Source organism: Eucyclogobius newberryi, unplaced genomic scaffold (genome assembly GCF_026437365.1).
Source record: "Eucyclogobius newberryi isolate DKJ021-1_F unplaced genomic scaffold, fEucNew1.0.hap1 SCAF_19, whole genome shotgun sequence".
NCBI lineage: Eukaryota > Metazoa > Chordata > Actinopteri > Gobiiformes > Gobiidae > Eucyclogobius > Eucyclogobius newberryi.
The window spans coordinates 33952369-33965186 of NW_027315823.1; the positions used below are offsets into that span (position 1 = coordinate 33952369).

General features: G+C 38.3%; 2 protein-coding genes across 3 annotated transcripts in view; both read left to right on the forward strand.

Annotated features, from left to right (window-relative positions):
* The first annotated feature begins 1098 nt into the window (after positions 1-1098).
* Positions 1099-11941, forward strand: os9 (OS9 endoplasmic reticulum lectin). Of its 2 annotated transcripts, XM_072452754.1 has the most exons (15): positions 1101-1287; positions 2205-2387; positions 3271-3334; positions 3439-3515; positions 4192-4290; positions 5392-5593; positions 5885-6016; positions 6672-6751; positions 6832-6886; positions 6970-7052; positions 7641-7814; positions 8681-8888; positions 9757-9927; positions 10719-10828; positions 11734-11941. In XM_072452754.1, the coding sequence occupies exons 1-15, from the start codon at positions 1144-1146 to the stop codon at positions 11869-11871; spliced, it is 1920 nt and encodes a 639-aa protein (XP_072308855.1). In that variant the 5' UTR covers positions 1101-1143; the 3' UTR covers positions 11872-11941. The 2 variants fall into 2 exon arrangements, with proteins under 2 accessions (XP_072308856.1, XP_072308855.1); XM_072452755.1 differs by lacking the exon at positions 9757-9927 and having other exon boundaries at positions 1099-1287.
* stat2 (signal transducer and activator of transcription 2) overlaps positions 3757-12818 on the forward strand; it is a 60929-nt gene continuing 51867 nt past the window's right edge. The window contains exon 1 of the mRNA XM_072452752.1: positions 3757-3761. The gene's annotated coding sequence lies outside the window, so the exon portion shown is untranslated. The remainder of the gene's footprint in view (positions 3762-12818) is intronic.

The window sequence follows — 12818 nt, forward strand, 5'->3', positions numbered from 1 at the left end:
GGGCCGCACCTCCACAATCACGGCCGCGGCAGCGTGAACGAGCTCCTCCGCCCATCACATCACAAATGAATGAACAAGCACAGGAAGACCACATGCATACATTAGATTATTTATGAAAAATGTGTGTGGGTGTATTGGGCAGCTGTACATTTCCTATTATGAGATGAAGCAATAATTTCAATGACAAGAAAGCAATTTTGTTTTGTTTCACACTTGGCTTTGACCTATATAACGCTCAGTTCATGTGTTCCAACTTCCTGTTGTATGCATAGGTTTTACAGTTATAACAACAACCTACCACCGTTGCCATAGTGATTTTAAAAACATATGATATCGTTTTAATTGTCATTATAAGTCATCAAAATATCACCTATTCATTGGGTTTTAGTTTCATGGTAATGGTAATTTATTACACTGTACTTTTCCCCCAATAAATCCTTTTGTTTCACATTTCAGTCATATGGACCGCTACACTGGTGATTAACAATTCAAAACTATAAAGAGGCTATATATTATATCTTTTCAATGGGCAAAAGTCCAAAAATCACCTATCAATATTATGCTGAAACCCATGAATTATAGGTATCTTGAGGACATTTGCACATGCAAAATATGTAATATTATTTTTTTAAGTTTTAAATGCTTTTGCAACGGGGCTTGATTTCATCACTCTGAACCTAATAGATCCATGCTCCCCAGCCTTATTTCTAGGCTACCATAAAACGGTCTGATAACCCTCATATAACATTTGGACATTCTACAAATTAAAATCAATATTATTTCTCAAACTAAACTTTACGAAACCCACACATCTTCAACGCCAAATATTTCCCCAAATTTGCTTGTAAACACGCCTTTTTAATCCAGCCAAATGAGGCAGGTTTTGCCCTTTACAGTGCGTTTAATTTTATACACATAAACATTGACAGTTCACTGGTAGAATAGATTCGCTTTAAAACTTTTTAACTCCGCCCGTTTAACCTGCGTTGATTTTAAAAACAAGCACCTCAATTAACAGGAAAGCGTTTGATTGACAGGGAAATTGCCCAATTGCTGAACGGTGTGACTGAGCTGGGCCAATCAGCGGCTCCCATGTCATGCGTTCTGTTTTTTGTTGCTGTCCTGCGCAGTCTCGAGTCAGTCATGGCTGCTTCCTTATGGTTCAAAACGGTGTTCGTTTTTTTGCTAATATGCCCCCTTTTAGTAACGGCTTTTTTGAATTTAGAAGAGCTTAACGAGATGAAATATGGGATTCAAATCCTTCCCGATCCCGTCATCTTGGGACAGGTTTGTAAAGGCTAAAAAGTAGCATGTAGCTAGCTAATAATAAACGTATCTTTATGTTTTGCTTAGAAGGTTTTATGCAAATACGACTGATAGCTATGGAATAACCACACTTATATTACCACTGCCTCATACTACTACTACTGCTACTACTACTACTACTACTACTACTACTACTACAAATGTTATAATCTTTGCTGTACTTATTAACAGGTATTTATTTTGCTCATAAGTATAAATAATATCGATTTAATTCCATCCAGTGATTTGTATTGATTTGCATTAGTCAAAGCTTGTTTATTTACAGTGAGGAATGTCAAAGGCAACCATGAGCTCTTGTAGATCTCAACATGATCTTTGCTTTCTAAATGTTGACCATGATGCAAAGTGAACGCAGCTTACTTTTGTAAATCCAATACTTGTAGCGGGGCATTTACACACTTAATATATACTACCCCTTTGGAACCTGTGACCAGTTGAATTTAACATGTAGTTCTCATAAACTTGATTCATTCTACTTTATTATAAGCTATATTTTAGTTGATCCCTGTTCAGACATAACATTTTCAACTAAGAAGTGTTAATTTTCTCACAGATTCACCTCCAAAAGACTTGCCACAGTGGCCAGTGAGCTCCTTGTATAAATTCTAACCCTGTTGACAGTATTCATGTAAATAATATTGATCATAGTAGTACCGGTTTGTCACAATACTTATTACTTACTATATTTTTAGCCTAATTGGCCTCCTTTTTCTATTTTTACTCATGATTCTGTTCAAAAAGTAAATCTGATGCACTGAGGACAAACTGGTGCTGACACAATGTGGAGCAGTGCAGAAAAAATATTGGTGCCAAATATCTGGCAAACCCTCCGATAATCTGTATACATATCATCCCTGTTGTTGTATTTTTCCCTGTAGATAAAGAAAGAGGAGGTGATGATGGTGTCTAATAAGTTCAAGCAGATGTATGAGTGTCGACTTCCTGCTCAGGCCGTTCGTTTCCATCAGGATCCAGCGTCAGAGCCAGAGACTCAGGGCTACAGTGGCCCCGACATCCCAGAGCTGCTCAGCCCCATGCAGGACGCGCCCTGCCTCATCAAGGTGAACGCTCAATGTGATGAAATAGTGCTGTTCTAAACATCCATCCATTTTCTACCGCTTGTTCCCTTTCGGGAACGCGGGTGACTGGAGCCTGTCCCAGTGACTTCGGGCCTTAGGCGGGTAACATCCTGGACAGTGGCCAACTCGTCGCAGGGCCAACACAGAGACAAAGATATTACAGACAGTTCACGCTCACATTCATTCACTAGGGCCAATTTAGAGTCATCAATTCTACCTAACACATGCATGTCTTTGGACGGTGGGAGGAAGCCGGAGAACCCGGAGAGAACCCACGGTAACACGGGGAGAACATGCAGACTCCACCCAGAGAGATCATGTGATGTTGGGCTCGTCCGGGAATCGAACCCATGATCTCCTTCTTGGGAGGCAAGAGCGCTAACCGCCTTTGCCCTGTTCTAAACAATATAGATGAAAAATAGATGTTGCAATGTATTGTGAGCCGAACCTCGCGAATGGAAAATATGTTTCATTGTTTTATCAGGATCCCCATTAGCTGCCCATTTAATGAACGCTTGACTTCCTGGGCTCGTCTTTAAAATTACCATTACATGATACACAATATGTAAATGACCAATTCAATTACAATACTGATAATATAATATAAAGAAACAGAGCAATTAGAGGGAAATGTACATATGTATATCTACATATTGCATATCTCGATATTTTTTATTTGTTTTTTTAATGTTATTTTTCAATTGTTTTTATTTTATTTCTCAATATCTCCCATTTCTATATAAATACCTGTAATAAAAGCGAAATAAATAAATGAAATCGCTATGAATTCATTTCATATTTTTTAAAACAAGGCCTTCATATATTCATCTGCAGTAAGTGTAATGTTAATATCATATTTTTGTAGACGAAGGACTGGTGGACGTACGAGTACTGTAACGGTAAACACATCAGACAGTACCACCTCGAAGGTAAAGAGATTCAGGATTCAAACATGATTTGTTTTGGTCACATTTGTAGTAGTAGCTGTAGGAACACTGATTATAAGTTATAACCATTGTTTTTATCTCTCTAGACACAGAAATCAAAGGGGATGTTCTGTTCCTCGGTTACTACGAGTCTGATTTTGACTGGAGCAATGAAACGGCAAAGGTGAAAACACACAGTCACACATTGAATCACACAGTCTCATGAAGACAGGACATTTTACAAAAAACAGGTTCATATCCTTCCCAGATATAGTTTAGTCAAAGTGGCCCACTTCTTTTGGTTAAAACGTAAAACACAAAAAGTTTATTGATCATTATCGTAGTTTTGTTTGAGTCTGGAATAATCTTCTCAAATCTCTTTGAGAGTTAAATCCAATTAAAGGATACATGGATTAAGGGTTACAATCTGGTGACACTAGTGATATTATCATTTTTAGAATCAGATTTATAAAATATAATTAAATGTGTGTGTATACACGCAATCAAGAAATATACACTAAAACACACTAAATTCTGTATTTAGTATTTTAATTGCAAAATATTGGCCATCATTTTGGACTTTATTTACTGCTCTTGAGCATAAAATTAGTCTCTTCTTTGCCAATTAAAAGATAATTTTGTGTTTGCCAAAATACTGATTATTCACTGAGTAAAAGCCATTTGAGAGACAATTAAACTAATTGAATAACTCAAAGTCTCCAAATCTTCTATTTCTAGCTAGAGAATCAAAAAATTATTTGATATTTCAGAAAGCTAAGTAAGGATGAGTCCAAATGATGAGTCGAACTAAACTGAATAACGTAAATCTTAAATCATTTAATTTTCTGTCATTTCCACAGGCCTCTAAGCAGCACAGACTGAAGCGATACCACAGTCAAACTTATGTGAACGGCTCCAAGTGTGACCTCAATGGAAGTCCCAGAGAGACAGAAGTCAGAGTAAGACTCTCACGTGTTTGGTCTAATGGATGGAAAAGTCTTATGAAGTTGTTTTGGTGTTTTATTTATGCTATTTCAATAATTCAATAATCCTACATCTCCATCTTCACACTCGCCCACTGCCATAGGCATTCTTTATATTTGTTCAGTTCTATTGTCTTCACTCTGCAGTGTGCTATAAGATAAGATAAGATAATCCTTTATTGTCCACACATGGGGAAATTTCATTGATACAACGCAGGTAGATACAGAGGAAAAGAACAGATAACTTATAGGAAGTTTGAAAAACATTCTCAATAGAAGATCTCTTATAAACAAAATCTCCTATAGACAAAATCTCCCATTTCCCAACAAGGGATGGAGGGGAAAAATAATAAAGATAAAAATAAATAAATACCATTGCATGTGATCACGACAGTAATTTCACATGAATATGTGTCACGACAGTAATTGCACATGAATATGACGGAATTGCACACGGTTAGGTCAGTATTGCGAGTGTTCAGGACTAACAGTGTTTGTTATAAAGTCTGACAGCAGCAGGAAGGAAAGATCTGCGAAATCTCTCCTTCACACAGCGAGGGTGGATCAGTCTGTCACTGAAGCTGCTCTCCAGAGCGGACAGAGTGTCCTGCAGGGGGTGAATAGCAGATGGGAATTACAGTGCCCTGTTTTATAAGAGAGATTATGTAATTTGTTTCGCTTACATTTAAATTAGGGCTGTAAAATGAGATCAAAACTGTAATCTTATGCTATTAAGCTGATATCGTCATATTATGATTCAGGGTCTGAGTAAGTGATAGTTTGAGTGTTCCTAACATCTTTATTCACCTTGTATTTATATATAAAAATTATTTCAAGATATCTGAATGTACGGTAGTAAAAACAACACTATTTTGAAATAAAAACAGCCAAAAATGATATGATCTTAAGTTTTGGTAACACTTGGGTGACTTGATTAATCCAATTCAGTATGAAGGATGTAAATGACCTGGAAAATTCTAGAAAAAACTGCAAAACTACATCAATCCCATGCTATCAAAGTGAACATGCTTCTTTCATTAATGTCTGCTGTGACATTCCTCTCTTTCCTGTGTCTAGTTCGTTTGTGAGGAGGGATCTGGGGACTTCATCGCTCGTGTGGATGAGCCTCAGTCGTGTCGTTACGTGCTCACGGTGCACACGGGCCGCACCTGTCCGCACCCATTCCTCCGACCGCCGTCCACCGCCAAACCTCAGAGCATCGTGTGTCAGCCCGCACTCAGCGCTCAGCAGTACATGGACTACGCCAAGGCTCAAGTCTGTGAGTCAAAGCCTCAGGCAATAGCAGTCTTTGTTTTTATTTGATAACCTTTATTTGTCCCACAACAAGGGACTTTCCATGTTGCAAAAGAAGTTGTGGGTTGACTAAAAACATGCTGTGCCGATCCATTAGTTGACTAAAAAGCTTAAAGCTCTAAATAACCTGATTATGTATCTGATCCAAACTGCACACTCTACAGCTACTCAGGAGTCCATACAAACACAACTATTTATACATTGATCATGACTTGTTTTTCTTGTTGCGTCTTCTGTCCCTGTCGTTTGATCCCAGTGGACACAAAGCGTAAAGTGGAGCAGATTTCTGAGGAGCTGAATAACCTGGATGAGATTCTGGGAAGTGACGACGAAGGAACCGAGGCGTCACCGGAGTCGACGCAGGACAACGAGTCGCTGCAACAGGAAGGTAAATGTACAGCAGATCCCAACTAACTAATGGTGTCTTTAAATTTATGTTGTCTATTGATTAAAACTTTTTATCAAGACTATAATTGTCTTAAGTGGTCTCTGGTCACATATTTCTGGTAAATGTGACTAATCCCTGTGGCTCCAGGCCTTTTAATGCCACCTGCAGGTGTAACTGGCTCTGATGGTGACAAAACGTGAACTGCTGCTGTTGGCTTGACGTACAAGTGTACTATTGTAGTCTGGTGAAATATTTGGCCCATTTGACTAGTTTTAATTCTCACACGAGGGTTATGAGTGCGTCATGTTCAACTCCGGATCTTCGCGGCGTCTTTGCTTTGTTCCGCGCCGCACTCGTGGACACTGGTGCAGTGCGGAAGGTTGAGGCTTTGCTTCGCTCTATGGGGCGGGCCGGGGACGCCACGGAGATCTGGAGATGACAAAAACAGAACCTGCATGTGTGGTCACACTGATGGAGTTTATCAGTCGACTACTGAAATAGTGACGGCTTTATGAGAGAATACCTTGCTTTGAGTAGGCGTGTGCAGTAAGATTTTTTTTTTTTTCATTTTGATTCCTTATAAATATTACAGACTTTTTATCAGTGCTCAACATGAAAAATAGTCAAAAGTCTGAACTCTTGTGTGTTAAAACAGATATAACTGATACGCTTGAAGAGGACGATTCAGAATTCTGGGATGGAGTGAAAAAGAAAAGGACAGATCCTAAACCAGAGGTGCAACAATGTATATTTAATGTGACTTCCCATGACATTAGATACAAAAATAATTCAACATTCAATGTTTGTTTTACCAGGAAACTGAGGATAAACAAATTACAGATAATGAAGTTATAGAAGAGGGTGAAGAAGGTATTGTATCATTTGAAACATATTTAATTTAAATTGTACCAATAATTTGCTCTACAGTCCTGTAACCTTTTTCTATTTTGCAGCGGAGCAGTTTAACTTTAAAATCATCACAGACCCTGCAGATCTGATGAAATTTGTTCAGCATCTCAAAGAAAGCAACAGAAAGGTTGGTCGTTCTTATATGAATAATAGTAATGTTATTCCAGAAGCCCGTCTGGGCACTGCCATCCGACGTAATCCTTCTTCCGGTTGTATTAGTTAACGTTAGTTAGCCCCCTCCAGAGAAAATAAGTTCTACACAGTCTAAAAATCTGTTTTTAGGGAATCTGTGTATTGTTGACTTGCTGGTCATATGAACACAGGATATTTTACACAAACCAATCTCTACTTTATAGCATATTTAGCGGCAAGACCCTCGTTTTCAACAGAAGTGGACCGGAAGTGGCATTACAACGGAAGTGCTGATCTGCGGGAAAAAGAGGGAGAAGTGGGCGGGGCGGAATAAGCATAGGAGTGGGGATGCTCCGAGACAGTTCCCATTTGCTTAATTACTGTGAACATTGGTTAATCAGCTTCTCAATTTTGGACCAATTGAATTGAATCAGCAGGAGGGATAGATTTTTACAATGACAGTGATTTAGAAGTTGTTTTTTGTCTACATAATACATAAATAATATGCAGATTTTAGTTCCCACACTGTGATGAACACTCATTTTGAGGATGGATTGTCACATTGTATTTGTGCATTTTTCAGAAAGCTCGTAAACAGCTGGAAAGACAGAGGAGCGTCACCGAGGAGGACGAAGACGAGAACGAGCGGCTTCTGGAGGAGTTTGAGGAGGAGATGTCTGACCTCACCGTGCCCTCGGATGAAATAGATGGGATCAAAAACGAAATACAGAAAGAGTTTGACAACATTATAGATGAGGTGAGCGATTTCCAGAGCTCGAGTTTGAGGAAACTGGTGGTTCGGTTCAAGGAAAAGTGGCGAAGGTGCAGCAATGGATATATATACAAGCTCTTATGGGTTTCTGACTAATGAGACGCACCGACACCGATACTGGGATAGGATAGAAGTTACATACCACATTTGGAATAACTTTTGTTGTAAATTACTTGCGTTAGAAGGTATAACACAGTGGTTAATATCGAGACTCTGCGGATGCTTAAAGCCAAAATACCGGTATTGGCTCAGTGCACTCTTATTTATGACAAAAAGAGCAGTACAAACTGTCCAAGTTGCGATGTCAGTGATATTTTCTCTCCAATTCGTTAAATATTAAAGTGCACCATGTAACATTTCTAGTGGAAGATCGGCCAGCTGTTCAATCTTACATTTGTTCACTTGCAGATGTTTAGAGTGCTAAAAACACCTTGGAAAATTTTGAATTCTTACCGTCAGTGACGTCGCCTCTCCACAGATCTTATCTGTAACTTCTGCAGCAACACGTCAAATCAGTTGCGCCATGTTCCTTTAATTCCCATAGTCGAGGTTAAATTTAGTCGTATCCAAGCCACTTTATTTCTAATGCACAGTTCACAAAGTCGTTTCCAAGAAACTAAATCAACTATATAACACAATACATAAAACAACGAAACAGAAGTGTAAAAAACTAAACAATGTAAAAAGTAACAACACTAAATGGGTATAACTATATGAAATAAATAATTTTTTGTACATCTTTAAATCATTCATATTGACTGTTCTTAATTAAAAAAAAAAAAAGAAAACCAAACTTACGAGAAAACAAGAATGAATGAATTGAATCGCGTGTGTTGCTTTTTCTTCTGAAGGCACAAGAAGAATTAGAAACGGAGGGTCTTAAAGGGGAGTTCGACCGCTCTCAGGCCACGCAGGCTTTAGAAACGACACTGGACAAACTGCTGGATCACTTGGAAGACAAAGAGGGTGAGGAACAGGAGCGGCCGTCACCAGCAGGGGGCGCACCGAGAGGCAGCGACCCTACGCGAGGAAGCCCCAGCCTGGCGCCCAAACATCCAGGTGCAACACGACACACAAAATGTTAAAAGTCCATTACGTTCACACTGCAAAACAGAGTGACTACTGTTACAATGACTTCAGACTCTATCCATATCCTGGATTTAAGACGTTATGTTTTGGTTATTGGTTAGTATTCAGTCCGATTTAGAGTTTTTCCCCGTCATTTAGATGAAAAATTGCACTGAATACGTTAATTAAGTACCATGCAAGCACAAAAATCTGCTAAGTAAATTAATGTGCAAACTACTGAATGTTCTGAAGTAATTTTAACTTGTTTTACCAATTCATTTTCTGTTCTGCACGGTTTGTGTCATTAATCTTCATTCATTCACAACGTCCTCCAGTTTTTGTTCACCCCAGGTATTTTGAATATTACATTACAGCACAAGGAAAGTTCAAATACTGCAGAAAAAGTGTAGTTTCAACAAATATCAAAATTTCCATTACTGTGGCATTTTATCAGTACCTTTCTGTGTTTTTCAAATGATTAACCAACTTTTTTTTTTTTTTTTTTTTAAGTGTCTAGTTACAACCCTCACTCTTTCAGTTTTACAAAATCCTATTGAGAAAAGCTCAATTGCAATATATTATTTATTGCACAGTAAGGCCATTTACAAGTATGTTTATTATATTTGTAACATAGATGATGGGATCTATTATTATTATTATTTTTTTACAAAGACTGGCCTATGTTTAGTCATACAACTTGGCGCACAAAGTAAAAATACATCCAAAAACGCAAACATGAGCAGAGTTCATACAATTTACTAGAAAAATACAGATTTGAAAGAAAACAAATCATGTCATGTTGGTCTTCTTGTAGTTTGGAGGTGACTTTTGCTGTTGTTTTTCTGTCTCGCCGCCGTAGACGAAGCAGCAGAGGACCATGTTAAGATCAAAATTACTAAGTATAAGGCGGGCAGCAGGCCAGATGATGGAGAGCTCAAAGTGCAGGAGCTGGGCGAAGGCGACCCGCAGTGGAAACACATTAAGGACGTGGTAAAAGAGCAGCTAGAGAAGGCAGGACTCAAGGCCGAAGGTACACCGACGGCCCATTTCTACTCTCACATGTGCATACCGTCATTTCTAGTTCTTCATTTTTCTTGTCAAATTCAACTACCTAACTTCTTGTTCCTGCCTTTGTCTAATTAAAAAAGTTACAGCTCTTCTTACATTTTATGAAAAACACGTATATATACATATTATTTGTATGTTTTTTGTTTTGGCTACAATGAAGTAAAAACAAACTTTATTTATATTTTTCTTAGTTTTTTGCTTGCATTTTTTGAAAACTGTCAATCTTTTTTCTTGCTTATTTCAACGTACAGAAACAGATTATTTGTTTTATATACAGACAATGTGCTTACTTTGTTCTTTATGATTAACTGACCTGTTTTTACCCTTTATGAAATACTCTCTGCTTGTCCTGAACATAAACTGAAAATGTTATGCTGCCTTTGTCATATTAAAAATGTAAAACGAACGTGATGCTGTTGCAAAAAATGAACGAAATTGAACTTGCCCGATTTCAAATGGCCTCACTTTTTCATAAGAGGTTAAATTGTAAATGCATACTTTTTATTACAAATGGAAAAAAAAGTAGTGACATTACATCAACAGAAAATCTCACATTCATGTCGTATGTATATAAAGTTTGTAAACACTTTCTACCGTTATATTTGAAGTAAATCATTCATCTTTCTTTTCTGCTCACTGTCTGCCTTTGTCATTCTTTCTTTTTCTTTCTGCCTTTGTCATTTCTTGCGCCACACTCAAACATGTATAGTAACAAGTTTAACCTGATTTGTACTCTCTCTCTCTTTTGTTCAGGTAAAATCGAGGTTAAAATCCTGACTCGTAAAAATGCAGACGAAGTGGGCGACCAGTGGCTGACGGAGGAAGATACAAAATCCTTCAGGGAGCTGCTCATAAACCTCTTGGTAATAATTTACAATGTTTCTTTAACTGTCTTTAAACTCTGTGCATAAAGTCACCACAGAGCTGTGGGCGTGTCTGGGGGGTATGCGAAAACAGGAAACAAAACACAGAAGAATAAATATTACATGGAGGAATCACAACTTTGAGGACCATATTTTGCCCCCGGTCTTAGCATTAACTTAGGCTTTGCGGAACTCACTTCCTAAATGCTTGGTGAGATGCTGCGTCTGGAGGGCGCGAAGACAGAGCCACACCCTGCGGTCAGCACGGAGAGTGTGTGTCCGTGGGCTTTTTCCCTGTCTGCCTGACTAAAACTGAACCAGGTTCAAAACCTGGAGCGAATACACCGCGCAGAGACAACCAGCACGCTCCTTATTTCTGCGCTAGGTTTGAGTTGATCAATGCTGCGCTCCTGCCCCGTCCTCCCCCGTCCTCACATGCACGTCTTCACATGCTCTCCTCCGGGACCGCACGCTGGATGGTGCCGCTCCGTCACAACAATGCAAAATAAATGACTCCTGCAGGATTTTGACAAAAAATTGCTTCACGCGCTCTTATCTTTTGACTTGATACCGCTTTTTATATTTCATTTAATACCATTTTGCGTTGTCGGCGGTACTTTATAAAAAATATTTTTTATAATAATTTATTGTATTTATATTGTAGAAATCAATAATCTAAGTGCGGCAGATCCGTAAACCAAGTCATAAAATAACCGCGGCCTGAGCTGCAACAAATCGCCATAGAAGTTGCTTAGGGCTCAAATCTTAGCTTCCAACCAAAAATTGAATGTAGATAAATGATAGCGTTGATGAGGGTGTATTAAGACAAATTGAATGCTGGCTCTCTTGTGTGAATCTCGTGTTACTGGTGACATTTTAGACTCGCACTTTCTTTGTTCCTGCAGACGGGCGGCACGGAGGAGGTGTACAAAGAGCAGAAGCGACAGCAGGAGCTCGAGGACAATTACAGGTTTGTGTGGGGCCAGTCCCAGGAAGAGAGCCAGGCCTCCAGCGCCTCGGACTCCGACGACGTGGACATCTGAGCTCAAAGCCCGGCGAACTTCAGTAAACTCCTGTGGAGAAGAGACTGTGAAATACTGCCTCAAATAATAATACGAACCAACTTTGTGTGATTGTTGCTATTGATAATTGTAATCTATAGCCTGGCCAGTCAGAATTAAAGTGTCATAAAATGGAAGGGAAACTGGTGTGTAAACTAATGGTCTAAACTTAGTAATTGAATAATCATCATCCGGGTTGTATACAGACCACACAACGTGCTGAGAAAAGAGGATTTGTGACTCGTACAAAGCAGGAGTTACTTCAAAAAGACACGGGAAACATTCACATTTGTAATTTTTTTAATCAAAACTTACTTTCTCTGTAAATGTACTGAAACGCCATCAACTTAGCTTTAACTGGGTCAAATTTAGTCAATTAAAATGGTATTCACGGGTATTTTGCTATCCAAACAACTCATTGATTCATTGCTAGAATAATACATTATAATTGCTGCCCTAACTAATTCAAACCATAAGGGACCTGACAACAGAATAATTTTGTCATTAAAATGACTTGGCCAGGCTATAACTGATAGCTCATATTTTGGCACATTCAAGATTGCATATCTTGCAAATGGGATACAATGTGTATTTAGTTAGGCACGATTTGTTTATTTGCTGTTATTCTTTTGGAGTTGGTTTTAATAAACATTGAGCGACTGAGTTGTACAATTTTGAAACATCCACATTTAAGTGAGTTAATGATTGTTTTTTTAACTTGGAAAAAAAAGCTTACCTTACCTTAACTTGTGTTTCTTTAAGTCTAAAGAATTGTGCATGCCTCAGTAATTAGACTGTTTTTCATAGATGAGAATATAGATTGAACAAATCAAAGTAAAATATTACTTGATATTTCTAAAATATTAACATATATTTTGGTTTATATTCCTTGCTCAAAATTTCATTGTGAATGTACAAGAAAAGCAACA